The following is a 27,947-nucleotide window of genomic DNA, read 5'->3' on the forward strand; positions in this document are numbered from 1 at the left end:
ATTCAACGCTTTCATCCCCTTCCCCATTAGTGTCGCCCAACGACCCCAGACATACGCTTGAAATTAGTAGACCCTAATGCCACTAAGCAAAGTCGTTCATCTAACGACCTTCAAATCCTAGCTCTGGAGACCATTAATACCTTCAAGCCCAGTGTTATTTTTGCATACGCTGATGGGTCGGCATCAATAGATTCTGGAAGAGCAGGCTATGGAGCTTACATCGACTTTCTTGGCTCTTACACAGTCAAAATCTTTGGACCATGTGGTAGTGTTTGCAGTTTTGATGCGGAGACCATGGCAGTCTGTGAAGCCTTAAAAGTCATTGACTCTTAACTCGGCGAGAGACATTTGAGGGCAACACAGATTGTTGTGGTCACTGACTTAAAATCTGTACTACAGGCTTTGCAAAGCCCCGGACCATGGCCCCCCAATATCAACACTGTCATCATGGCTTCACATAACATTTGATGATGATGATGTACAGCTTACATTGAATCTTATTCAAGAAATTATAGTAAAATAGGATAAAAAAATTACTAAAAGAAATATATGCTTTTGTTTTTATTTATTTAATCAACATCATCAACATCATCATCAAACTCCATCAAACAGAGTATGAGGCACGGTTTTCTCTTCTTCCCCGCAGCGGGGGCACCGTGAATCGAAATTTGGCCATAGCGTGAGAAATATGAGCCAACAGGACAGTGGCCTGTCCTGCACTGTGCTATAATAGCTTGCTCAGGCCTGGACAGCCTCCACCACTGGAAAGTACGGTAAGGGCGCCTCATGCGCTCCCAGACTCCACGGCTTTTTGGAAATTGTGCCAGCACTATAACCACTATTCCATTCTGATTTTTGAATTTAGTCAGAACATGATGAAAACTTATTTATGTAATTAGAAAATTACAATGTGTACTTTTACTGAGAAAGTTTGTCCTGAGTTTGATGTCTCCACCACTTTATGCCCGTGCGGCCTGCAAGCTACGCTACATCCATATTAGTACAGTAGATATGCCTAGGCATATTTGGGTATATATCTAGAGATTTTTTGTTTAATTTGCTAGTTTTTGACGATATTCAATTTTTCCATTCGGGTTTTATTTGCTAGATTTGCTAATTATAATATTTTTCTATTCGGGTGTCACCCCCTAAAGGGCGTCGCACGGTGTGAATCGCATTCCTCAACCCCCCGTAGTGACACCACAGTACAGTACCGGAACTTTTTTTTAATGTGGGGAAAAAGTATTACATTTTTTTGTATTTTAACATTTATTATTAAATAATTATATTATTAATTTGTTCAAATTGAATCACTGAGTACCAGCATTTATTTTCTTTTTAATATATATCGGATAGTTTCAACAACTTTTTGATTTTTTAAATGTAACATTCTCTTATTTTTTTTTGAACCAGTTGCTAATCCAGTTAATAGCTTTAGATATCAAACCTTCTTGACTTTTTTCTGTAGCTTCTTTGTAAAGTCTTTGCGCTTCTTCTTTCTCTAGTTGTAATTGTTCACGTTCTTTTTCAGCTTTTTCTTTGTTTTTCGCTTCTTTTTTTTTCATTTTTTTCTTTTTCTTTTCTAGTTTCTCTTCTAGTTTCTGTTTCATTTCTTGTTCACATTTCAGTCTTTCTTCCATTGACAGTTTTTCAAGCTCCATTCGCAATCTTTCCCTGTCTTCTTCCTCTTTCTTCCTGTTTTCTTCATTTCTTTTTGCAAGTTCTTCTCTGTCTCTCTCTTCTTTTTGTATGTTTTCTATTTCTTTTGTAACTATTTTTTTCTGTGATGTTATGGCACTTATGATATCTTGAAGTACGTTTGTGCCTTTATCTTTGAGTTTTGTTTCATCTAATAGTTTAGAACACCTTTCTTTTAACTGCAGCAATTCTTTCATTTTTTTATCCCCGTTCTTAAGTTCTTGAATCTGTTCTAGTTTCTGAAAGATTAAACTTGTTTCTTGTTTAGTTTTCTCATTTATGATGCAATGTTGTGATTCTATTTTAGCACGTTTGCGTGTTTCTTTAGCTTCTTCAAAATTGGAGTCCACATAACGTTTTCCACCAGCTTTTAATTTGTCTACAACATCCAAAAGTTTATCGACTTGCTGTTCTTTATTAAATGTATCATCCAAATAGTTATCGAATAAAACAATTCTTTTTTCGCACTCATCCAATAATTCTTTTATTTCGCCAGTTTGTTCACTACACCAGGTCTCAAATGTTTTACCTGACTTTCTATTATCTCTCTTAAAAGAATCGCCGTTCGTCATAACAATAATACAGAAATCTTTTACAAAGTTCTCACCAAAAAAAGATTTTAAAAATTTTATAGTTCCTTGCTCCTCACCAGTAAATCTACACCCATATTTGATTACTATAAGAAAAGCATGGTAACCTCTAGAATTAATAAACATTGCTTTTTTCAAAGCTGTTGTCACCATCTTTCTTGCATCTTGTGTATCACATCTTGTATCGCCTATTCCAGGACTGTCCACAACTTTTATAATACGACCTTTATATTCACTAAATTCTTCTTTAATGGTACTTGTTACAGAACTAGCAGAGCCACTTGAAGCAAAACTGTCGTCGCGTAAAAGTATAGAGTTTCCAGTTGAACTTTTTCCATTTCCAGTTTTACCAATCAATAAGAAATCGATGGTGTTAGAATCTGACATGTTAGTCTCGCTAGAAAGCTATTTAAAATAAAATCAAATAAAAAAAAATTATGAACAAAAATATTATTTAAGTTGTACAAGAAAAAAAATGATATAAAATAAACTATTTTACAGTAAACAGTAACTACTTCAATTAAAGCTAGCACTTTGAATGAGCATAAATAAATAGAAGTTAAATACCTTACAACAAATGCTGCACACAATTTAATTATGGTGAAGTAAAAAATGATGCTTTAAAATTTAGAATGCATTTTTATTTTTGTTGTGTTTTAAAACACAGATATGCCTTAATGAGTATCGGACTTTAAGACAAGCCTTAATTTGCCTATTTAGGTATTTTTGTAATCTTATTAAAGTGTTTTAAGTAGAATGATTCAAATACGTATGTTTAAGATTTTTATTGAGTCATATTGATAAAAGAAGAGGACAAAGAAACAAACTAGTTTAATTTTCGTACAAAGACTAAAACAGGAAGGGAGAAATATTGATGAAATTGTTTGGAAATAAGATTTATATACCTATACTTTTTTCCACAAGAATGATTTTGTCATCAATACGATTCTACAGACAAGCAGACATCAACAATCTTGTTTTCTTTTTAGAAAATTCCTTAATGAAAAAAAAAAAATTTAAACATCATGTTCAAAAAAATATGATTAGCAAGATCGAGAGCCATTTAAACATATCTTAATGGAAAAAAAAGGAGAATATATCAAAGACATGATCGTGTAGCCACCTTAATGTAAATGAGACAAATGCTAAATGTAAGGGAAAAAAACAAATCAATAAATTTTAAATAAATTTACAATATAAATTTCTTGAACCTAACCACTCATTCCTTCACTTATAATATCTAATTCTCCCATTTGCAGTGAATGATAAAATACTAAAGTTTAACCTAGTTTTATTTCACTTAAGCCTAGGGCAACTCAGCCATTGAAATGATAAGAATAGAAGCGGTTAAATTTACAGAAAATTTTTTTTTTAGCAGCTCCTATAAGGAGGAAAGCCGTTATTAGGTTTCTGTAATGTCCACCCGTACGTCTATCACACTTCTGACGTGTATCGCTTCAAAAATCTAACTTTAGAATAAATCTAATGTAATCCAACCACACCATGCTGGATTTAAGTTTGAAAAATAAATATTTTAATCACGTATTACATAATCTACAGAACAATATAAACAACACAAGATAATGAAATTAAAAAAAGAAAATTAGAATAATTTTAGAGGTGAAAATTAATTAAAGCATGTCCTTCCCCAGGAAAATGCCAGTGATAAAGAAAAATAAAAACAAAAATAAATTAAAAAAAAATAAAAAAAATTATACGGGGCAAAGAGTCACAGAGAAAAATACCTTAAAATATCTAAGTGTAATAAAATAAAATGTTATGATAAAATCCCCATATTGATAGAGCTACTAAAATATTTAAAAAAACAAAAAGATGCTGCAAATATTACTATTACTGAGAAAATTGTCCTCGTTTAATGTTAGCGAAAAGGCATTGGCTATGTTTAATCACGCTCACATCTGCAATATTTTAAGTTATATTATCACTGCCTTGTATGGCAATCTGAGCATTAAAAAAAAGTAAACTTCATAAAATCCTAAATGCTCCTGTAAAATCATAGGCAAAAACAAAACTCATTTGGGCAGCTGTTTGAGACAAACATCCTTAAAAAGCTATACAAATTCTAGAAATAAAAAAATCACACTTTGGCTCAGGATTTAGTAATTTTACTATCACAAAAGAGATCCGAGACACCGATAGCAAAGTCAAACACTCTTTTGTTCCCCTGACAATCAAACCATTACATAGAAACAATCTGAAATAAACTTTTCATATGTAAATTGTTAGTGAGTCTGGTATAAATGTACATTTTGTTTTTTATAGCTATAATGTTTTGTTTGGTGTAACGCACAAATTGTAAGAACAATTTCCTTACGACAAATAAAGGTTATATTATTATTATTATTATAAAAGAACGAGTATTCATTCTCTGGCGAAGACAGGTCGAGTTTCGCTAAAGAGAAACAAAATTCATCGTAGTCCCTTTATCAGTTTCCACCGAGGAATTTTCTGGTGATATGGCAGGTCTGCAGCAGTACCGCCCTCTGACAGGCAACGAGAATGTTCCTAGGAATGACAAGGGCCTTGAAGGTATCTGTGAGGTCAGTTGTTATTATCCCCTCGGTTGATATGACAATGGAGTATATTGTTATTTTGGATAATTTCCATAAACGCTTAATCTCCAAGCCAAGGTTCCCATATTTTTGTTGTTTTTCCAGCTCAGTATTTTTTTTAATTACGAGATAGTGGTATGACGATGTCAATAATGGTAGCGGCCTTTCCTTTTTTATCGATGAGCAACAAATCAGGGCGATTAAAATCTACCTTTTTGTCAGTCAAAATAGGCCTATCCCAGTACAGTAAAATCTACCTTTTTGTCAGTCAAAATAGGCCTATCCCAGTCACTGGCGGATCCAGGGGGGGGGGGCGGTAGGGGCGATCGCCCCCCCCCCCCACTCGGGCGGACGAATTTTAGTATAGAATTCACACAATTTGTATACGAATTTATTACTTATGTTAATAATATATACTAATTATTTATATTTCAACCTATTTTTGGATTATTTCGCCCCCCCCCCTTCTAGTAATTTGGCCGATTTGGTAGGGTCGGGAGGGGGCGATGGCATCAATCCGCCCCCCCACCCCCACCAATCCACGGCCTCCATCCTTCCGGGGCAGGTATAGCCTTATGGTGTGGGACTTAGGGTGTAAAGATCGAAATTTGGTTAATAACTTCCTCGTGAGTCTGTCAATGTCATGTAGGTCGGTATCTGTCCATTTGATGACACCGAACGTGTAAAAGAGCACTGGCACGGTCCACTTATTTATTGTCGTGATGAGGTTACTGCCAGACAGTTTTGTGTTGAGAATTTCATTATTATTTTTCAGTGGCGTAACTAAAGGGGGGGGGAGGGGGGGAGAAATTTAAAATCCAAATGGGTGTCCGAAATTTATTTGTAAATACATACATTAATATATTTGATTCACAAATAGTGTCAACGGGTGTCTTTTTTTTTCAACATTTATGGATTAAAAATTTATCACAAAGACTAAACCTAGATCTAGGTCTATCAGTACGGTGACTTTGTTGACATTTTAAAAATATTTTTTCCCACAGAGATCAAAGTTTTTTTTAAAGTTAGTTTTACATTTTAAACACTTTGTTGCCACGAATAAAACTGCATGATATACAGCGAATTCCAGTTATCTTGTTACCTTTACTAATAATAGATCTAAATGGCGAGTATTTTATGGCTACACTAATTAACCTTGAAGCAAAATTTACAGAATCGAGTATAACAGATCCAAAAGTTATTCTTAATAATGCAAGAATAGTCCATTATTCGGGTTTGGCGTCTATAATTTCAGAATTACCCCTCTATTCATCTTTCCTCAATCCAATGGAAACTCTATTTTTATTTCCATCTAATCCTTTTGCTTTCGCACAAAACATAAACAACAAACAAAGACGTAATATCATATAATATTAACACACCCTTCCTTTTGAAGTTATTATCACACCCTTCCTTTTAAAGTTCTTAAGAGTGATATCTACTAGCAGGGCCGGCCCTAGCATTTGCTGGGCCCTATGCGAAACGGATCGCGCGGGTCCTAGTCTGGGTAGGGATGAGCATAATGTCAATATTATTTTTTTTAATTAGAAAATAGGACTACTTTCGTCTTTGCAATACATTTTTATCAAATGAAAGCTCGCTATGCCACTTTTTATTTATAGGCACCCCAAAATGTCAATTTCAACTATTCTTCAGGAGATTTGAATAAATTCAAAAAAAGTTCAGGACTTTATCGTATATTTTGCCTTTTCATGAGATTTCCTTGAGGCCCTTTATGATGTAAGATCTGGGTGCTGAATGTCAAAGCAAGACTAAGATACTTGTCCAAAACACAAACACTGCACCTCAAGTAAGCATTAATGGCCAACCACTAGAAATTGTTGATCACTTTTGTTACCTTTGCTCCATCATATCCAACAACACTCTACTGGATAAAGACATAAACAACAGGATAGCCAAGGCAATGGACACCATGTCACGGTTGCAGAAAAGAGTCTGGGACAACATATTGCTGACTAGCAGTACTAAAGCCCTAGTCTACCGGACCTGTGTGTTGAGCACCTTGCTGTACGGAAGTGAAACATGGTCAACCTACTCATGGCAGGAAAAAAAGCTGAATGTCTTCCACCTCCGATGCCTAAGGCGTATCTTTAAAATAAGGTTGGCAAGATAAGATAACCAATAAGGAAGTGCTATATAGAGCAGGATGCCAGGATATCCGCTCTGTTATCAGCAGCAGACGCCTTGGCTGGCTTGGCCACGTTGCTAGAATGCCAGTAGGTCGACTTCCACAGGACATCCTGTATGGCGATCTAATAGAAGGCAGGAGAGCCGCTGGTCGCCCACTTTTACGTTATACGGATGTATGCAAACGCGACATGAAGCTCTTCAAAATCGACACTGGCAACTGGGAAGAGGTGGCACTGGACAGATCCACATGGAGAGAGAGCATAAAGGAAGGGTCACAGATTGCAGATGTCATACACAACAGAAGCAGAAAGAAGGGTAAAAATGCAACGGCGCCTGGTGATTATATATGCCCAACCTGCGATCGCAGCTGTGTATCAAGGATTGGCCTCTTTAGTCACACAAGAAGTTGCAAAGGGAAAAGATCGTCTCTCGAGACGTAAAATGCCACAGAGTATTAGTAGAAGTAGTAGTATTGTTTTGTAAAATTTTTTAGCTATTGATACAATTACTAAACTTCTTAACTTATTAACTTTTTCAAATTATGCATATAAGTAACTTCTTATTCAATAACTTTACTTAAATATCTTCATAAAATAAAACATAAAGATACAACAACAACTTCAACTAGTATAACTTCAACTAATGGACCTGCAAGTGTTTCAACATAAGACCGTTACTATAAAAAATCAGTACAAAGCAAGGACCCCGACTAACTCACTTTCCCTTAATTTCTACTTTTCTTAATCGTACTTTCCAGAATCATGGAAACTTCTCCCCTATTTATTTTTTTTTAACTGTGACATTCTAGTAGCAGAAGTATGCCATTTTGTCCCTAAATCTCTTTCTCTGATTGGATTACTATAAATAACTTGTTTACTCTTGTCATCTCTGACTTGACCTGGGCTTCTAGAAACTGGTCGAATTAGGTCACAGCATCGATTTCTCATAGCTGACCGCCCAGCAGTTTAGGCGATAATATGAAAAACTATTTATTAATTTTTGTTTTAAATTATGTTCTACTTATATAAATATTATATATATATATATATATATATATATATATATATTGCTATAACTTAGCAATTAACCTCAACGAAAGTGATATACAACAGAACGTTTAATAATCAATTATAAACTGGATCTAGAGCCAAACCCAGAGTCAGTCACATCTCAGGCCTTCTTGTTTACATCGCTAATCATCGGCCATCTTCCTTCCTCTGTTCTCTATCGTGTCCTCTGGTACACAATGTCGCGCCGAATGACAGTGCGCAATGTAGAATCATAACACTGCCCCCTCCTTAGTTATGTTCGTCCCGAACATGACCAGCTTTTCGACAGGGCAACAGAATTGTCAGTGCAGATAAAGTTCTGGCAAGAAAGTTAGAGTTCCACTGGAGGCCAGGTCATAAACACACTGTCCTTTTCAGCCATCTCCAGAAGGTATGCCTTTCTACACATGTCCATTAACCACATTATCAGTGTCCAGTTTCCGCTGAAATCGATTCATCTTTTACTCTGCGTTGTGAAGGCAGACGTACACACGTTTGTCAAGTCCAGACCTGTTGATGGTTTTTCTGGTATTTTCATTGTTCATTCGAGGTGCCGCCCGTACATTTCTTATTAGATTTCTGTCTGCAGTTAGTACTGGTAGCCAAACAGTAGTATTGGACACAGACCCAACGTTGTCTGATTTAGTCATGCCCGTAGAAGCACTTATATCAAGGGCATCGAAAGCAATAGTTTCACTCTGCCTGTAGGTCACTCCTGTAGTTTCTTCATCTAGCGTTTTCTTTTCGGGTCTGCGCTTGTCGTTGAAAAGGGTGCCACTTTCTTTATCTTGAAAGCTAGACGCATCTGATTTGTCATTATGATCATGGACGGCGCTACCACCACCAACACTTTCCTTGTAACTACCCGTATAGCCACAAGAATGATTGGTTGATGTTTCAATCTCCGCTCTTCTAGGATGTAGCTGGCCTTCCAGTTTGTTCCACTTCAGTTTGTCCCTTTTATGATACCTGTTTACTGACAGATTAGACCATTTTGGTATGGTCGTATGTTCGATTCGTTTCACCTGAATGCCTTCCACACCATCATCAAGCAATGGGAACTCTATGTGTCCATATTGTACAGTTCCACTTCCAATGTTTAGAGATAAACCGAATTACTGCATAAAATCCAGACCAAGGATGCAGTCGTCGACAACATTGGCGATCAGAAAATCATGACTAAATGGTTGACTTCCTATTTTAAAATTAAGCCGTACCTGTCCTAATATAGGTAACAGTTCGCCACCTGCCGTTTTAAGAGTGTAGTCATTCACTCGTATTATTTCCTGATCTCCGATCAGACTGGGTCCAACTATCGACCGCGTAGGCCCTGTGTCCAAGAGGAACCTATAAGAACCAGCGCCAATCTTTCCCTGCACTCTCAAGGTTCTGCTTTGTTCTAACACTCTGAAACGAGTCTTTATTCTCGGACTTTCGATTTTCTAGGTTGCCAGTTCTTGCTCCCTAAGCCCGTAGAATCGTAACGGTTGACGTTCTGATGCACAGCCTTGGCCTTGGAACAACATGTTACAATTCCTCCGTACATGACCTGGAGTGTTACAATTCCAAAAACGAAAAGTCTTTTTACTACGCCTTGAGGTCTGATAATGTTCCCGTTCATTTAAAGCCTTTTCTACCATTCTTCGAATCCGCCTCGGCATATCCTCCTCTTCCGCCACATTTAACCTCCGACAATAGTGTATGTTCCTCGCTGAAACTTCGGCCGCATGTAGGACAGGGCATAGATGAGGGCTTCGTTGATTTTCCATTTTCCGCTTATTCGGATGGCTTTCTTAAGTTCCGAATCTCGCACTCTATGAAAGCATCTGTGACCAGAACATCCAGAAGTTTCTGTGTTGCCGATGGGTAGGCAAGACGGGCGAGACGTTCTACGTCTGCTGCTAATTCCTGTAATGTCTCTCCGTTTTTCTGTTGTCGATTCTTTAATTGCATCCTGAAAACTTCCTGCAGGTGTTCATTGCCGTATTGTAGTTCCATTGTTTTGACCATGGCATCGTAGTCTGTCCGATCCGTCATAGTCTGTAACAATTTGGCTGCCTTTCCTCTGAGTGCCAACATAAGACCAGTTGCTTTCTCTGCCTGGGTAACCCATCTGTTGATTTGCGCCGCCGCCTCGAATTGTAATCGATACACCGACCAAGACACAGAGCCGTCAAACACCGGTGGTTTAATCTTTCCCGTCATTTCAGTCACAGTGGCTCCCGTATCTTGTTTCTTTTGCAGCTCCGCCTTCATTTCATTTCGTAATTGTTGAATTTTAGAATCAACATCTCCCACCATTTGGGACCTTAATTCAGCGACCTCATTTCTTAATTGTTGTTTGAAACTGTCTATGTCATTTTTCAATTCGGTCACAAAGGATGCTATTGAGCTCAGTTTATTACCTAATTCGTCTTTAAGTTCATCCTTTAATGATTTCAGGTCTTCCTTCATTTGTTCTTGCATCGATTGAAAATGATCCCTCATATCCGGTTCTTTTTCAAACAAATAGGTGTCCGGATCCTGCTCTTCATCTATGATGCAATACGTTCTATGAGTGCCTTCTTGTTGCCGCTTACGTTCAGCTCCCTCCCTCTCAGTTCCTGTCTAAGTTCCTGTAATGACAGTTGACTAAGTGTTTTCTTAGACGCCATCCCGTATCAAAACGTTGATCAACTAAAACCAAAACTTATGTTGATCTACCCGAAAATGGAATCGTTCAATGTCTTATATCTAGATCTAGACCTTCTTCTCCACTTTCGTTGAGGATCCCACCTCTGACACCAATTGCTATAACTTAGCAATTAACCTCAACGAAAGTGATATAAAACAGAACGTTTAATAATCAATTATAAACTGGATCTAGAGCCAAACCCAGAGTCAGTCACATCTCAGGCCTTCTTGTTTACATCGCCAATCATCGGCCATCTTCCTTCCTCTGTTCTCTATCATGTCCTCTGGTACACAATGTCGCGCCGAATGACAGTGCGCAACGTAGAGTCATAACAATATATATATATATATTTTATTTTTTTTCTTTTTGTAAATAATAATAATAATAATAATAATAATAATAATATTTATTGTCCGTATGAAAATTTGTCTTACAATTTGTGCATTACACCAAACAAAAAACATTATAACTATAAGAAACCAAAGTGTACATTCACACCAGACTCACTCATAATTTACATATGGCAAAGTTTATACCAGATTGTTCTTATCTAATGATTTGATTGCCAGGGGAACAAAAGAGTGTTTGTGTCTGTTTGTCTTTTTTATCGGTGTCTTGTATCTATCTTTTTTGTGATGGTAAAATCACAAAATCCTGACACAAAGGGTGATTCTTTATTTCGAGCATCTTATTAGCTTTTTTATAGATGTTTGTCTCAAACAACTGCCCAAATGGGGTTTGTTTTTTGCCAATGCCATAGAACTTACTTAACTTAGCAATACATCTGTAAAAGAAAAACAAATTGACAAAAAATTCTAAAACAGTTTGCATAAATGTTTTTAAAATATGGTAATTAGTCATTTCAATTACTATACAGCCTCCTGTGTTTGTTACTGTCACGTACGCTTTGTCTATATTTAGCCGCCCAAGGTCTGCCGACTAGCTCAGTTAGCTCGGGAATTTACATCATGCCATAAACTTATGTTTTGGAGTGAATGTGATTGGTTAGAAATATTAATTATTGTACGTTGAGCTGTATTTATTGGTCAGATTGATTAACCAAGCGGAAGGAGAGATTAGTCACATGTGAACGCTGCAAATTTGTCTTCAGTCTCGTGTTGGAACTCAAAGAAAGATGACATGATCATATTATTGTGTAGATCATTTATTCAAATAGAAATATATTTCAAGTTTTATTCAATCACAGTATATCATTGTAACTATTGTGAATAGCTTTTCCAAGTTCTGAATTAAAGTATTTGTATTTGTCGAAGAGAAGTTTCTTCATTGATTATAATAATAAAATAGTTAGATTGTCTTATCGACTGGCAACTTCTAGATGATCCTCTTATCAACTGGCAACTTCTAGATGATCATCTTATCTACTAGCAACTTCTAAATGATCATCCTATCAACTAACGATTTCTAAATCCTCGGCAACCACGATCATTGATTGTGTAATATAAACCAAGATAATCTTCAACGTGAAATCTAGCACCATTGATGATCGTGACAGTTACTATCAATAGTGAATAATTGTAAAATATGTTTTTTTAATGGAAAAAATGCTTGCATAGCTGATTTTAAAAATAAAGCTTTTCACTTTCAGAAAAGAAAAAAAGTAGCCGTTTGCAACAGAACTTGGAAAGGTCTAAAATATCATGATGTCGGTTTTTAACTATCGTTTCTAGTTTACGAGATCTAAACGGGATGGACGGACGGACGGACAGACATTCCACACTAATCTAAAAGTCTTTTCCCCTTTTCCACTTAAAAAATAAAGTAAAACAAATTCAAAATATTACAGTGAGATTTTTAACAAACCAATAACTAAGCAGAGTTTACGTTACTGATTTACAAGCATTACTTGGTTGGTACATGAAACGCGAATGACACAGTTATCTTCTATTTCTTTAATAGCGTCTGTAATTTATAAGAAAACATAATATTAATATACATCAAAGTGTAAAGCAAAAGGTTAACAATTATTAATCAAAGACTTGAGATGCCTTATGTAGGATTGTATATAGTAGGACAAACTAAAGTAGAACAAGTGGATTTTAAATTATATAAAATAAAATAAAAGTTGAGTATGCAAATTAGACTTATTGAATGAAAACTATTACATTAAATATGACCAAAATAAAAAAAAAATGATATATGGCTTTATGTGCAAGATTTGCTATTTGCAAGCTTTTATTGATCTAATCCTTTTAAAACTACATAAAAATGCTAAGCCGTATTTCGACAAATGCAGGCTCTAGAGTTGTTCTAGATACAAAAGAAAGTCAAGTTGCGCATTTCCAAAATTATCTCAAACCTCCACCATTGATAAAATGTATTTAAAAAAAATAAAACACAGCCTTAGGGCTTATTAAAAGAAATTTCTTGAAATCAAAGAAAAAAACATAAAAATGTTATTTAACCTTTGTTATGCCAATAATAAAAAATGCATTATTTGTTTGGGACACTCAATTCAAGAAAACATAAAGAAAGTAGAACAGATACAAACATAGAGCAGTGAGATTCATAACAAACGAATATTCACGTTTGATTAGAGCAGATGTTCTCAATCTTTTTAGTACCTCAACCCTTTTGCAGTTGCCCACTATGTGGCGACCTGGTCCACTGCCGGATCCAGGGGGAGGGAAAAGGGCGTTCAATTTTAGTAAGGAAATCACAAAATTTGTATAAGAATTTTTTAATTGTGGTGATAATAATATATAATTATTTATATTTCAACTAACTTTTTAGATTATTTTGCCCCCCCCTCTAGTATGTTGGCCGATTTGGTGTGTGTGTGTGGGAGGCAGGAGACTATGGAATCACGTCTCCCCCCCCCCCATCATAAACTTCCGAGTTGGGGGCGGTACAATTTATTTGTAGAATTCGAGCTTGTAAGCAGAATCAATTAAATACCTATATGATACAAACTTGTTATTGATATTTTAACCGATCTTTATATTATGTCGTACCCTATGTTAGACGATTGGTTGGGGGGGGGACGAATACATCTATTTCCGATTCCACCTAGACTCATATATTTGGGGCAAAAATTAGTTGAATATATATATAATATAAGATAAATATTAATGTTTTAACCCATTTGAGTATTTTTATTATGTCGCGCACACACTCTAATCTAAAATTTTATCATTAGCTAATATAAAATAAAAAAGGGTTGTCCTAGGTGGGAGTGCGATACATGCAATTGCCCTCCGTCCATCGAACAGACCAATATTTTCTTCTTTTTTTATTTTAGTTAAGAATTACAAAATATAAAAAACATTCTAGATCCGCTAGTGACCCCAACCGTAACATCTTTTGTTGTTGTTTTTTTTTAGGGTCATGTATAACATCAATATCGAAATGTAAATAACTGATAGGAATTGCCAAAGCTGTATATTTAATCAAGAAACACTAAATATTTATAATAGCTAATAAGCAATTAATGAGTTTTTTTGTGAGTTGTATTTATTTACTTAACAATTGCGTGTTATCCATATTCCTGATTTTATACTTTATTTGACAATTTAGAAAACATGGCTGGACATGGTTAGCTCCAGGAATTGAGTCATACATTGCTACGAAAATGTTGCGACAGTTTGTGAAAAAAAGCCACGTCATTGCAAAGATTGATCTTGTTTTACCAAATTAGAAATTTTATGACTGTTTAAAAAACTCGAATTAATTTTTTTTTTATTTTCTTTTTGCAATTCATGTGAAAATTATCTTTATCTGTCGATGAATTAAATAGTAAGTTAAATAGAAAGTTCCAATGACTTTTGGATGACTCATTCTGTACAAAAAGTTGAAATCTAAACCAACAATCAAGCATACTTGGAGCAACATCTTTGCAGAAATGACAAATTTTTTTCAACAATATTTAATTCTTTTTCTGAAATGAGCAACTCTTGTCAAATACATTAAGTGCTGTAATAATGGTTTCAACATTTTTGCAAAGAAAGAAACTCATCTTTAAAATCACTATCATTTCTGTACAATGTCAAGTTTTTTTGACGAAAAATATATCTTTCTGATGGTCTTAGGCGGCCCCTGGAAATCGCCAATCGACCACCAAGGGGTCGCTACCCACAGGTTGAGAATCCGTGGATTAGATTACGGGTAACACCTTTATTAGAATCATTAAATTTCGAAAGCTTTCAGGATAAAAGACATAGAAGTAGCAATTATATAAAACACTGAATTGAAATTCAAAACAAAACCTAATAAAATACTTAGAAAGTCACAAACATAAAGGACATTCTTGTTTCATATGGATAAACACATTTGTACGAATAATCCTTCTTCGCCAGTGATATTAGTGCACGGAATGGGTTGTCTGAGTCAGCCAGGAAAACAATGACTTGGCAAAAATTAATTCATTGATAAACATGTATTACTAGATTGATTTACGGCCACACCTAAGACGTATTTTTTTTTTTTGTATTTTATAAGATAGTATAAGAATTATACATTCGCTTAACCTGAATTTTTTTTCTTCGCAGAATGGAGGGAATGGGTTGGTGTGGAATATGTTTTTCTGTGTTTTAAATTTAAGATTCATTAGTTTTTAATAGTAAAATTATCTATTGTATAAAGGATGTATTTTTTAAAAAGTCTTTTTAAAAATATTTTTTTTATTAATACTTAAGATATTTGGTTTAAGTGGAAATTGGATTACTGACGTTTTAATAATCGGGACACTACTATATATGTACAAAAAAGGGTATACATTTACATTTTACAACAAAAAGGGTTAGATAAATTCAATAATCTCATTCTCTTGAGATATGCTTTAGCGCCAAGTTACTAATAAACACTGATTTATTGATACATATACTTTTATTTCAACTATAGATTATTTTGATTCTACAAACAGACTATACAGGAGACAAACGTTTATCGTGATCTTCTCCTTTAACAAATTTCACTTTCATATTTTATACAGCTGTTTAATAACAGTAACTTTTGCTTATGTGATGTTTTAATTTGTTTCATTTATATGCTTACATATTTTAAAATGTAACTACAAAGTAAAGCTTTAGGGTTTAAAGATTTTTATTAGCCCATACAATTATTTCAATTTCATTGACTTTTTCATATAGTGACCTAGAAAAAATACTGCGCTACTGTAACCTATTTTTATTAGTCTCTTTAAGAGAAAGATTTTTTCTTTTACACTTAGTTAAAGAAAAAAAAGTATTTAATGTATATATATACTAAAATTTGACAAATGTTGAGTTTTATACCAAAACATAGAACGATTATCGGTCATCGTAATGTTTAATATATTTTCTTTGTGATAAATATTGTTTCATATATTTTAAAGAAAAAACAAAGCAAAAGATATACTTACAGATCTAAGTTACAGTATGATCGTGTCTCTATAACGATTGCTGAAAAATATATACTTCCCAGTGACGTCAGTAACTATTGTTACATTTACTGCCAACTCTACTTCTAGATCTACTGCTTAGTTGAGATCTATTGTCATGAGTTTACTGAAAAGAGGTAAAGAGTATATACATTCACTTGTGCCTAAACAGAAATGTAGAGAAATATAGTTATTAGAATTAAAACATCGAGTGCGTAATTTGATTTTTATTTATATTGAAGATGTATTTTTTAGCTTCAAAACCAGCTGAAGAGGGGTTTAAACTCAAAACCGCTTTGGCTACGCTCATACAATTTAGTGTGTGTATTTTGCTTTTTTATATTGAATAGGGGTTTATCGTAAATTTTGGAGAGGGGTTTAAAATCAAAATCTTCCTTAGATGTGCTCTTGGAATTTGGGGATTATCGTTTGCGTTTTCTTTTTGTTTTATAGAAGAGGGGAATTTCAATGCAAAACCCCCTGGTAGGTTTTTTTTTTGGCTCAAAAACCCTTGGTAGTGAGTTTCAAACTCAAAACCCTCTGGTAGGGAGTTTTAAACTTAAAACCCCCTGTTAGAGAGTTTTAAACTTAAAACCCCCTAGAAGGGGCTTTCAAACTCAAAGCCCCCTTGTAGGGAGTTTTTAACTTAAAACCTCCTGGTAGGGAGTTTTAAACTTAAAACACACTGGTAGTGGTTTTCAAACTCGAAACCCCCATAGTAGGGGGTTTTAAACTCCAAACCCCTTAGTAGTTGGTTTTAAACTCAAAACACCCTGGTATGGGGTTTCAATCTCAAAACCCCTTGGTTTGGGGTTTCAAACTCAAAACCCCCTTGGCTGTGCTAGGGCAAGTGATGGTTTAGTATTAAAATTTCACCTAAAATAAACAAAATTAAAGCAAAAGATCAGTCACTAAAATCCGACCTTCAGGGGGGGGGGATTTCATTTCGGAGGGGGGGGATTGAACGCAAAAAACCCCACTCTGGCTATGCCCATGATATATATATATATATATATATATATATATATATATATATGCTCCTTAGTGTTCTAAGATGAGCACGATTCTTATTTCCTATGGACATGAAGATGACTGTTAAGTCCAATCCTCGCTTTAAAAAACCGGCCGCATACGTGACATATGTGGATTTGGTCAGTTGCAGACAAACCAGCTTCTTCTCTGAGCTTTTTGTTTGTTCATAAATGTCTAATAAATCAGAGCCAATACTGTACAATTGGCAACATGTAACAAAGACTGTAATAATATTTCTTCGTGAAAAACTGTAACAAAGTATCAGCTCTTGTGCTGGGCTTTCCGTCTCGTTCCAGGCTTGCACTAGGTTCAAATGTTCAGGACTGACTTCACACACTAGGCTCGTTGTGTTGGACTCGATGGCACCATGATCAAGGCGCCGTTTCGTTTTGACTGCACTTGACAGTACTCCACACTGAAATGTCGTAATTCGCCGTTCAGAACCACACTGAACTGTGCTGTAGTCGACCGGACTGTATTGAACAGAGCTGTAATGAACCGTCTTGACTGTGACACCTTTTCTCTTTATAAAAAGTCCCTGCTTGTAATCTAGACTCAGACAGAATGTCGCTAGACTATTCTGGTTGATCAGATGACTACATCACTCTTGACGCTCCTGAGCTCTACTCACAACACAGATCCTTCCCGAACTGTCTTGGTTAAACTTCTAACTCGCCATAGTTGACCGGTCGTCTAGTGCTGACCTGGGGCGATTTGTGTCGGTGGACAAAACACATACCACTAGGTCCACTACCCCCATCTGTGTTACCACTAGCTTTATTACAATATATTTAGAAGGAGGTATGAATCCCCCTACCTCCTTGATATATAAATAAATAAATAAATAAATAAATATATATATATAAGTGCGCTTTGACTGATCGTCCAGAAGCCTACTCGCTGCTTGCATTTGCCCTCCTATAGGGCAATGTACTAATGATTTTAACAATTTTAATTCTAAACAAAACTGACACTCTTATGTAAAATAATATTTAATTATATTAAATGTGAGATTCACCAAGTTTAATTGAGATATATGTCTTTATATCTTTTGAACCAAAATATATGTACAGCTAAAAAAAAGAGGCATTCTAATAAAAATTCTGTGTATGAAATGCACTTAGAAATAAATAGAACATATTTCGTTGATGTCTTTAACAAACGCATTTAGAGTTTACAAGTTTATTTCTTTAATAAGAATGTTATCGTAAACCTGTATAAAGAATATTCTAAATAATTTAAATGAAGAAGTACTACCTGTAATACAATGTGTACTATGCCAAACAAGATAGCTTGAATTTAAACGTATTGTCGCCGCAAGCTTGTTTTATAGCAGAGTTCCATACATTTCTAAGAAAAAAAGTATTTCGAAGCAGCGTATCTTTTTCTGGAAAATAAGTTTTTTTCATTTTTTTTTACTTTAGATTTAATAATTCTAATGTAAAAAAGGTTGCATTTCTTTAAAAACTTAAAAGAAAGGGTTCTGACATTTTAATGAGGAATGAAAATTATTGCTGGATGTTTTTTAATCAGATGTTTGTTTGTAGTTATTCATGCAGGTGTTCTCAAGTAAAACATCGGATATGAAAGGAATAACGTGTACACACTTTTTACCAGACAGAGTTTATATAGCGTTGTATATAATGTTAAGGCTTCCGCGCGTGTTTGATTCTTGGAAAAATATATAGTGTAAATCTACGTCTGACTGGAAGTAATGCGTAATTCAAAGTACTTCAGTAACACCGGCGAAATGCCGAAACAATCAAATATGTAGTCGACGCTGATATGTTGTTCTACACATATATTTAATCATCAAGAAGGGAATCGTCCGATGTCAGCTATGTCCGTAAATCCGTATATCTATTGTACTGCTCTACACGAAGCGTCTTCTTTGTAGCGTCACTTAGAGCGTTCTTGTTTTTTAACCAACTTTACGTCATCGTCGCTAAGTAAAACTTTACACTATTCCCGAAACAAATAACTAATTCCTAACCATGTCATAACAATAAAAATGCATCTTTGATATTTGTTACAGCTCTCTTTCTTTAATTGACTAGAAAGTAAACTAATGTTGCTGTTCTCCCTCGCGTTCAGCTTTACATATAAAAACAAAATACCTAACTTTATTATTCTTGCTAGAATATATCACATAAACTGGACTCTGTCCTTGTCTACAAAATTAGCAAACTTTCGGCCATTAGCCCATACGTTCCAACTGGCGATGTATAAGAAAAAAAAGTTTAAATTCACATAATACATTTATCCGTGACATCTCGCCCCTTCTAAAAGTATAATCAATTTTTTACAAAGTTCACAACATAAAAATATGGAAGATCGCAATAGAATATATCACAAATGGTAATTCAATAGGCCACTAAGTCTTTGGGCACAAGCGTCTATATAGTCACACAGAATTTAACATAGTCAACGTAGTCACACTAACTTCGATGTAGTAGCCTAATTCCGGTTAAGTAATAGACACATATTCTATGTTTAGCACACAACCTTAATTTTAAGACACACAGTCTTAATTGAAGACATTGTCTGAATTGAAGACACGCAGTTTGAATTGATTCTAGTTAGAATACTAGCAAGAACTGATAATAGCAGCTGGACTGAAGCCGCCTTACAATCTTGGCTGGAAAAAAATAAAAAGAATACAAACTAGAAAAGAAGTAATAGATATCGAGATGAAAGAGCTAAAGTAAGAAGGAAAGAAGGGACAGTGATCGAGATGAAAGAGCTAAAGAAAGAAAGAAAGAAGGGACATTGATCGAGATGAAAGAGCTAAAGTAAGAAGGAAAGAAGGGACAGTGATCGAGATGAAAGAGCTAAAGAAAGAAATAAAGAAGGGACAGTGACTGAGAAGAAAGAGATAAAAAAAGAAAGAAAGAAGGGACAGTGATCGAGATGAAAGAGCTAAAGAAAGAAAGAATGAAGGGACAGTGACTGAGAAGAAAGAGATAAAAAAAGAAAGAAAGAAGGGACAGTGATCGAGATGAAAGAGCTAAAGAAAGAAAGAATGAAGGGACAGTGACTGAGAAGAAAGAGATAAAAAAAGAAAGAAAGAAGGGACAGTGACTGAGAAGAAAGAGATAAAAAAAGAAAGAAAGAATAGACAGTGATCGAGATGAAAGAGCTAAAGGAAGAAAAAAAGAAGGGACAATGATCGAGATGAAAGAGCTAAAGGAAGAAAGAAAAAAGGGTGTGTGACTGAGAAGAAAGAGATAAAGAAAGAAAGAAAGAAGGGACAATAACCGAATTGAAAGAGCTAACGAAAAAGAGGCTGATATTCTGCAATTTTGCAATCTCTACAAGTTTCTGTCTTTAATACATATAGTAATGGATTAGTTGATTTATTTTCATCCTTCTCTGGTTAATTCACTATTTCCCAACTACATTGGACTACTTCATCATCACTGTTGGTATCACTTACCAAATATGCATCTATCTGGTCGAATTTTTAGTTAAAAGGTGGGAACTCAGGCTTTCATCTGGGTTTCATTTGTTCTTCTATTTCTCCATTCGTCTTTTTGAGTTCCAATACTCTTACTTTAAATTGGTGTATCTCACATTCAGCCTTTTTTAATGCTCTTTTCAGCTTCTCTTTCTTAAGCTCTTGCTTCAGAGTCCTTCTAACTCTTTCTTCAGCTTCTCTTTAATTCTTGCTAAACGACTTAGTGAACAATCTTGAATTAGCACCTCAGGTCAGGGATCCCGCGGCATATCGCGAATTTAACGGTCAAAGAGGAAGAAATACTTTTCATTTCAAGAAGATAGGCTACAGCTATCACAAAAGCATCAAATTTTCTCTAGTACGTGAACAGACTACTTCTATAGTCAGCTTTTTATGAATCGTGAAAAAAAGTTCTGTACAATAAAAACTATTGCACATCTAGGCTGCATCAGTAAAGGAGTAAAACAATGATGTGTTTTGGCCTCAAACTTATTTTCGAGATAATATTTTCGACAGCGCCTTTCAAATCCTTAAAGATAGAACTCAGTACGTAATCAAGTTATTTTTCTTAAAGTAACGTATTCATTTTATAAGTTAACTTGATCAGACGAATAGCTTTTCAACTTCGCTCAACTTAAAGCCACAACGATTAGAAAACTGCTGTTCACGGACAAAGCAGCACTCACCTCCAATTTCCAAAAGGATTACATAGATTGCATATTGCTTTGGAAGATGAATTTCTTACAAGTTTAATCTTTCAAAACGTCTCACCAAGACTGAAATTCTGCCTTAAGGCGTCTGAGAAATACCCGAGATAAGTCTCGTAATTCACAGCTTTATGGTGGTAAAGGAATAAATCTACCTTTGACCAACTATTTCCAGTCAACTAAATTTAGACATTTAAGTGGCAAAGAAAATTTGAAAGCCGCGGTGGGATTAGCATAGATAATTGTGTCCAGGAAAATACAAAACTGACCTTGAGAACCAAAAATGCTTGTGTCAAACGCCTGCAGATTAAGTCCTTTTTTATAGAGAGAATCAGTCAACATACATGTATCAAGAGCATAGATTGCACAGTTTTCAATAGTGCTGCCTGCTAACCTGAGAGCGGTTCGTGACTCCTATTTAAAAAAATAAAAAATTGGCCAATGTCTATCTATCTATCTATCTATCTATCTATCTATCTATCTATCTATCTATATATCTATCTATCTATCTATCTATCTATCTATCTATCTATCTATCTATCTATCTCTCTCTCTCTCTCTATATATATATATATATATATATATATATGGCTGATTCTGATATCCAGCTTCAGTCCCTGATTGACAAACTATCTGCTGCTTGTCAGAATTTAGGCTTAAATATTAGTCAGGTCTAAGATACTAGTTCAGAACACATATACTGCAATTCAAGTAATAATTAATGGCTAACCACTAGAAATTGTTGATCACTTTTGCTATCTTGACTCCATCAGATTCAACTATGCTCTACTGGATAAAGATATTAACAACAGGATAGCCAAAGCAATGGACACCAAGTCACGGTTGCAGAAAGGAGTGTGGGTAAACAGATTGCTGACTAACAATACTTAAGCCTTAGTCTACCGGACCTGTGTCTTACGGAAGTGAAACAAGGTCAACTTACTCATGGATGGAAAATAAGCTGAATGTCTTCCACCTCCAATGCCTAAGGCGGATCTTTAAAAAAAAGGAGGCAGAATAAGATAACCAATGAGGAAGTGCTACGAATAGAAAGGTGCCAGGACATCCGCTCTGCTATCAGCTGCAGACGCCTTGGCTGGCTTGGCTGCGTTCGTAGAATGCCAGTAGATCGACTTTGATAGTCATTCTGTATGGCAATCTAATAGAATGCAGGAGAGCCGCTGGTCGTCCACTTTTACGGTATACGAATGTATGCAATTGTGACATGAAGCGCCTTAAAAATCGACACTAGCAGCTGGGAAAAAGAAGCACTGGATAGATGATCCACATGGAGAAAGAGCATAAAGGAAGGGTCTCGGATTGCAGATGCCATACACAACAGAAGCAGAAAGAAGGTTAAAAATGTAACGGCACCTGGCGATTACATGTGCCCAACCTGAGATCGCAGCTGTGTATCAAGGATTGGCCTCTTTAGTCACACAAGAAGTTGCAAATGGAAAAGATCATCTTTCGAATCGTAAAATGCCATATATATATATATGTGTGTGTGTGCGTTTTACACATACATTGACTCGGACCAGTCATACATGCAAAATGGAATAATTCCTCCCGATATCCAAAACTTAAAAACTTACAACTGTGTTGCATATGTGTGACAAAACGTGTCTCTTCTCAATGCTAAACTGACCAGTACAGAAATACCCCCCTCCCCTTAATCACTAGTTTAGCATTGTACAGTCTCCTTTCAATGCTAAACTGACCAGTGCAAAAATACCCCTTCTGAACCACTAGTTTAGCATTGTACAGTCCCTTCTCAATGCTAAACTGACCAGTGCAGAAATACCCGTCCTTAACCAATAGTTTAGCATTGTACAGTCCCATCTCGGTACTAAACTGATCAGTGTAGAATACCCCCCCCCCCTTTTAACCCCTAGTTTAGCATTGTACAAATATCCTATTACACCGATGTTAGATCCGACTACCCGTTATAGGTCACAAACGCACATCCCAAGTTACGCCTTAAACGCCTAAACACACCCACACGGTCATTAAGTCCAGTGACATTAAAATTTGGTGTCCACATGCATCACTTTGGACTGACACTCCTAACGCCCGCTGCTTTTCAAATCGTTCCTGTCCACCGTGACCTGATAATTGTTACGTGGTTCCGCTTTCCTCCTCCCTTGTCCCCCTAAGTTCGCGGGATAAAGGAGATCAGGTGGGTAAGTCTTAAGTCATTGGTCCAAGTTAACCGTCCTTCGTAAAACCTGATGACCATTGAATCGGCACGAGTCTAACACACTATATCAGAATCACTGAAAAGTCAGAGGACTCTCAAGTCAACGACTCTGTTTGGAACTTGTGTAAGGCAAAGCGGGTGAGTTGTGAAAATGTTATCATTATTATTTAATGTGTCTTTGCCTATAACATTTATGTTCATGTATCATTATCATGTTAGCACTTGTTTACTTCCAAATATTACATTTGTAAATTTCTATAAATATATGCTTCTCATTTACTCGTTAATGTTAACTGTACTCCCAACGATAGACATCGATCCAACAAGTTAGTTAATTCTATTGTCTATTTATGTATTTGTTATTTATACATATCCATATTCATCTGGTCCTACTCACGTCTAGATTATTTCCTTACCTGTCCATATATGTGCACATATACAAGTATATACATATAGTTATGCTTGTTTTTACTATGCACATACTGTACTGTTAACCTGTACCCTTACGCCCGAGAATCAGTCTCGCGTAACTACCCCATTATTTTTATGCCTTTCGGCCTGCATTGGTTATGTGCCCTTTTTTACTCCCTTCTGCTTTTCTTGTAACGGTCATTATGGTTATTATTGCCGTGGACTTGCTTACCTGTTAGTCAAGAAGATCAAAGTGGCTACAACCAACCCTGCAATATAGTCCCCCCTGTTTCCCTCCTTATTTATGCCCCTGCCTTGTACATTTATATGTGTATTTGTAGTATGCTCCCATACAGCAGTTATTATTAGATTTAGTAAAAGGTTGTTAACATGTATCTTACTTAGTCTGAGGGAGACGCTCCTATCAAGGATGCGCACCTCACAAACCAGCCTGTATGGTTTAATAGTTCAGACTCTTTTCACGTCTCATCTTATAGCCTCTTACACCAGGGCTGGAGTGTTTTGTTGCCCGAATGTAGATCTCAGCAGCTCTCCACACATTCCCGATGAGGGTGAGTCACTTATCACCCTCGACCAGAACTGAAGGCATTCCAGGCTGATGTCCCAGGAACGGTCTGTTTCTACTGCAGTAATAAGCCCACCGCGTGGCATCCTCATCCTTATCTCACCCTATTATCTGCCTACCCGCAGGACTGGCTGGCTATAGCACAGCGAAGCCCCAACTCACTCCACCTCGGAAAGAGAACCTTGGATAAAGAAGATAAGTGATAGACAACAGAATAAGCAAACAATATACGAGCTCTATTAGCATCATCCCAGTGATGATATTGTCTTATAAGTTATCCTAAATCTATTTGTACATTTCCCCCCTACTTATCGATTTTAGTTCTTCTTAATTATTCTCTATTAAATATTTATTTCTTCTACAAAATCCTTAAGCATTGGTTCTTGCTTGTATCTGTCAACGTGCCTATACAATAAAAAACAAAATATTTACCACGTTGTGGCCCTAAGACTTTACCCCTTGGAGTTTCAGGCTATCATCCCCATCGGGAAGTGCAAAACCGACCTATCTGTGGACATATTCCACCACAATATGGAAATTAGAAGAATAAAGCCATTTAATTACAGCATTTGTAAAATTTTCCCTCGAATCTGTCTACAAATGTCTTAAATAGGGATACAAAGTAATTTTTCAATTGACGTGTAATGATTTTTTTCCTAAAAATACATAGTAAAAGATTTTACCTTAAGTTCCAATGGTAAAATTTATTCCACTTTATTCTGCTCAAAAAAAAAATGTTTGATTGATAATATATATACACCTGGTCTAAAATTTAAAGAAAAATAATACAATGGATTAATCACTTGCTTGACATTGTACACACTTTGACATAGCGTCGTAAGATTTAAAAGAAAAATAATTTTAACAAAAAATTAATGTGCATGGAGCGTAAACTGTAGAAGAAAAGAAACACTATAAAAAATGACACTTTCCTGGGAAAATAAAGAATAGCATATAGAAATCGTTTCTCTCCACGACAGTTTTATGAACAGGATATTCTAGATTTTTTAAAAATAATAATAATAATAATAATAATCTTTTTTGTCCGTATGGAAATTTGTTCTGTTGAATGAGGGCATACGAACATGGCATGTATGTTGTTTTATGTGAATATGCGTTTTTTAAAGGCAGTTATGACGAATGCTTTAACAACCCTATTTCTAAGGATAGATTCTCAAAATTGTTTTGGTATGGTCCATTATTATCAAACAAAATACATCGTAAAATGTGTATCTTCGCTTCTTTAAGTCTTAACTTGCAACAGCATTTCTTAAATTGAGGTGAGCTTTATAAAGTGGACACTCTAAATATTTACAATTTATGTATTTTTCGTAATTTGTTGAATGTTTATTGGCAAGCCTGCATCCAACAAAATAAGCCTATCCCTCACCTGGAACCAGCAAAGCAAGAGTAAGAGGGAACGACCCAGGATCACATGTGCCCCAATTTCGAAGAAGATGTTTAGCAGATAGGCTAAACGTGGGGACATTTGGAAAGCCCAGGACCAAGACGTCTGGAGGAAGCTTGTTGGTAGCCTATGCTCTAGAAAAAGAGAAGAGATAAGAGGATTTTATTTGTCTCGTAGCTTGTATCCAATGCATAGTAAAATTCTTATCAATATGTGGATCTATGTTCACTTTTACATGCCAGTGACAATATAGTTAACTCAAGAATTCTTTATTTCATTGACACAAATTTTTCCCTGTGTTCCATTGTACCCTGGTGTTCCGCGAACTACTAGAAAAATCAACTACTACGCCATAATAGGAATAAAGGATGAGATTATTGAGCCATCTAAGTCTCCCTGGCCAGCACAAGTCCTTGTCACATCAAATTACAGACATAAGAAAATAATAGTTAAAGACTACAGTCAAATCATAAATGGGTTCACTCAACAAGACGCCTACCCTATTCCCCGGATTGATGAACTAGCAGAAAGGATTTCCAGTGCTCTGTATATAGCACTTTAAATTTGAAAACAACATACCACAAGATTCCCATAAAAGAAGAGGAAAGGCCGTTCACAGCATTTGAAACATGTTGGAAACTGTATTGATTCCGTTGGATTCAATTAGGAATGGAGTCGCTTGTTTTCAGCTACGATGGAAAAATCATCGAAGACGAACTACTCACTGACACCTATGTGAACAATGCTACCATCTGCGGTCAGGACACAACCGAAACCTACAGTGCTATCTTGAATGTGCTCAAAAGTATGAAACGAAAAGTGAACTTTGCACTACTAAATTAAAAAAGTTAGGATACGAGATTTCTAAAGGACAACATGCCGGATCCTGAGAGATCTAGCGCTCAAAGGGAATTACCCGTACCTGTAAACAGAAACGAGTAGAGAAACTTCTGGCTTACTACTCAGAGTGGATACCTAACTTCTCAAAAAAAAAAGCCCGTTAGCAAGAAATCAACAAATTCCTGTCTCCGAAGAAGTCAAAAGAACATTCGAAAGTTTGAAAAATGAACTTGTGTATACTATTGATCCGAATCTCTGTTTAACTGTTGAGACGAATGACTGTGATATAACCATTGCGGCTACCTTCAACCAAGATAACCGTCCCATTACTTCCTTCTCTCGCTCATTAATAAATGAAAGAAAACATTATTCAGTTGAGAATGAAGCATATGCCATGATTGCTTCGTTGAGAAAATGGAAACATTTCTTATTAGGTAAAGTGTTCGCACTTGTTTCGGATTATGTATAACAGGTCAAATAAGGGGAAAATTAAAGATAAAAAAATCAAGAAAACTAGAACTCTCGTGTTTCCAAGCACCATGATGTCATCTATGGCAAAAAAAAACTGTAGCTGATATATTTACCAGAAACTATCTATGTGCAATATGTATTGCATCGCATGGTGAAATAATATTTTTCATTTCTCTTCTGGTTTTCTTAGATCTGAGTGTGACATACGGACAGACGGACATTTTGCACAAAACTAATAGCGCATTTCAACATTTACCAGGGCCCTATAGCGCCATGTAGATTTGCAAACGACCATTAACTTATAGAAGTTTGATATATGATTGATATATGGCTTCTTATGTATCGGAACATAATGGATACGCCCATGTGATTCAGTGGCTATGGATTCGTCTTGAAACGGGGCTGAAACTGGTGTGACTAATCAAGCCAATTGAGGAGTGGCAGAGATTGCCACAATTCGTGCATGTATATGCCGCAACATGCACACTTTCTTCCTTACAAATAGAAACATCTGACCCAGACTCACTACATGCTGCTGCAACATACAAACTTTCTTCCTGAGATCCTATCCTTAATCAACAGATCTTTGAGCTCCTCCACTGTTTTACCAACCTCGGCTATCTTGTACCAATTGTGCCGTTCTCAATTCTGTTACATATCTCCTAAGGCAGGCATGTCAAACAGATTAAGGTGTATTGGCCACATAGAAAACTTACTATGATC

General features: G+C 35.7%; 1 protein-coding gene across 1 annotated transcript; it reads right to left on the reverse strand.

Annotated features, from left to right (window-relative positions):
• Positions 1 to 251: 251 nt before the first annotated feature.
• LOC129923261 (uncharacterized) lies at positions 252 to 3,311 on the reverse strand. Its single transcript, XM_056013499.1, has 2 exons — positions 3,194 to 3,311; positions 252 to 2,693 (listed from the first exon to the last, which is right to left on the reverse strand). The coding sequence occupies exon 2, from the start codon at positions 2,673 to 2,675 to the stop codon at positions 1,395 to 1,397; it is 1,281 nt and encodes a 426-aa protein (XP_055869474.1). The 5' UTR covers positions 2,676 to 2,693; positions 3,194 to 3,311; the 3' UTR covers positions 252 to 1,394.
• Positions 3,312 to 27,947: the final 24,636 nt, after the last annotated feature.

The sequence above is a fragment of the Biomphalaria glabrata genome, chromosome 16 (genome assembly GCF_947242115.1).
Source record: "Biomphalaria glabrata chromosome 16, xgBioGlab47.1, whole genome shotgun sequence".
Classification (NCBI taxonomy): Eukaryota; Metazoa; Mollusca; class Gastropoda; family Planorbidae; genus Biomphalaria; species Biomphalaria glabrata.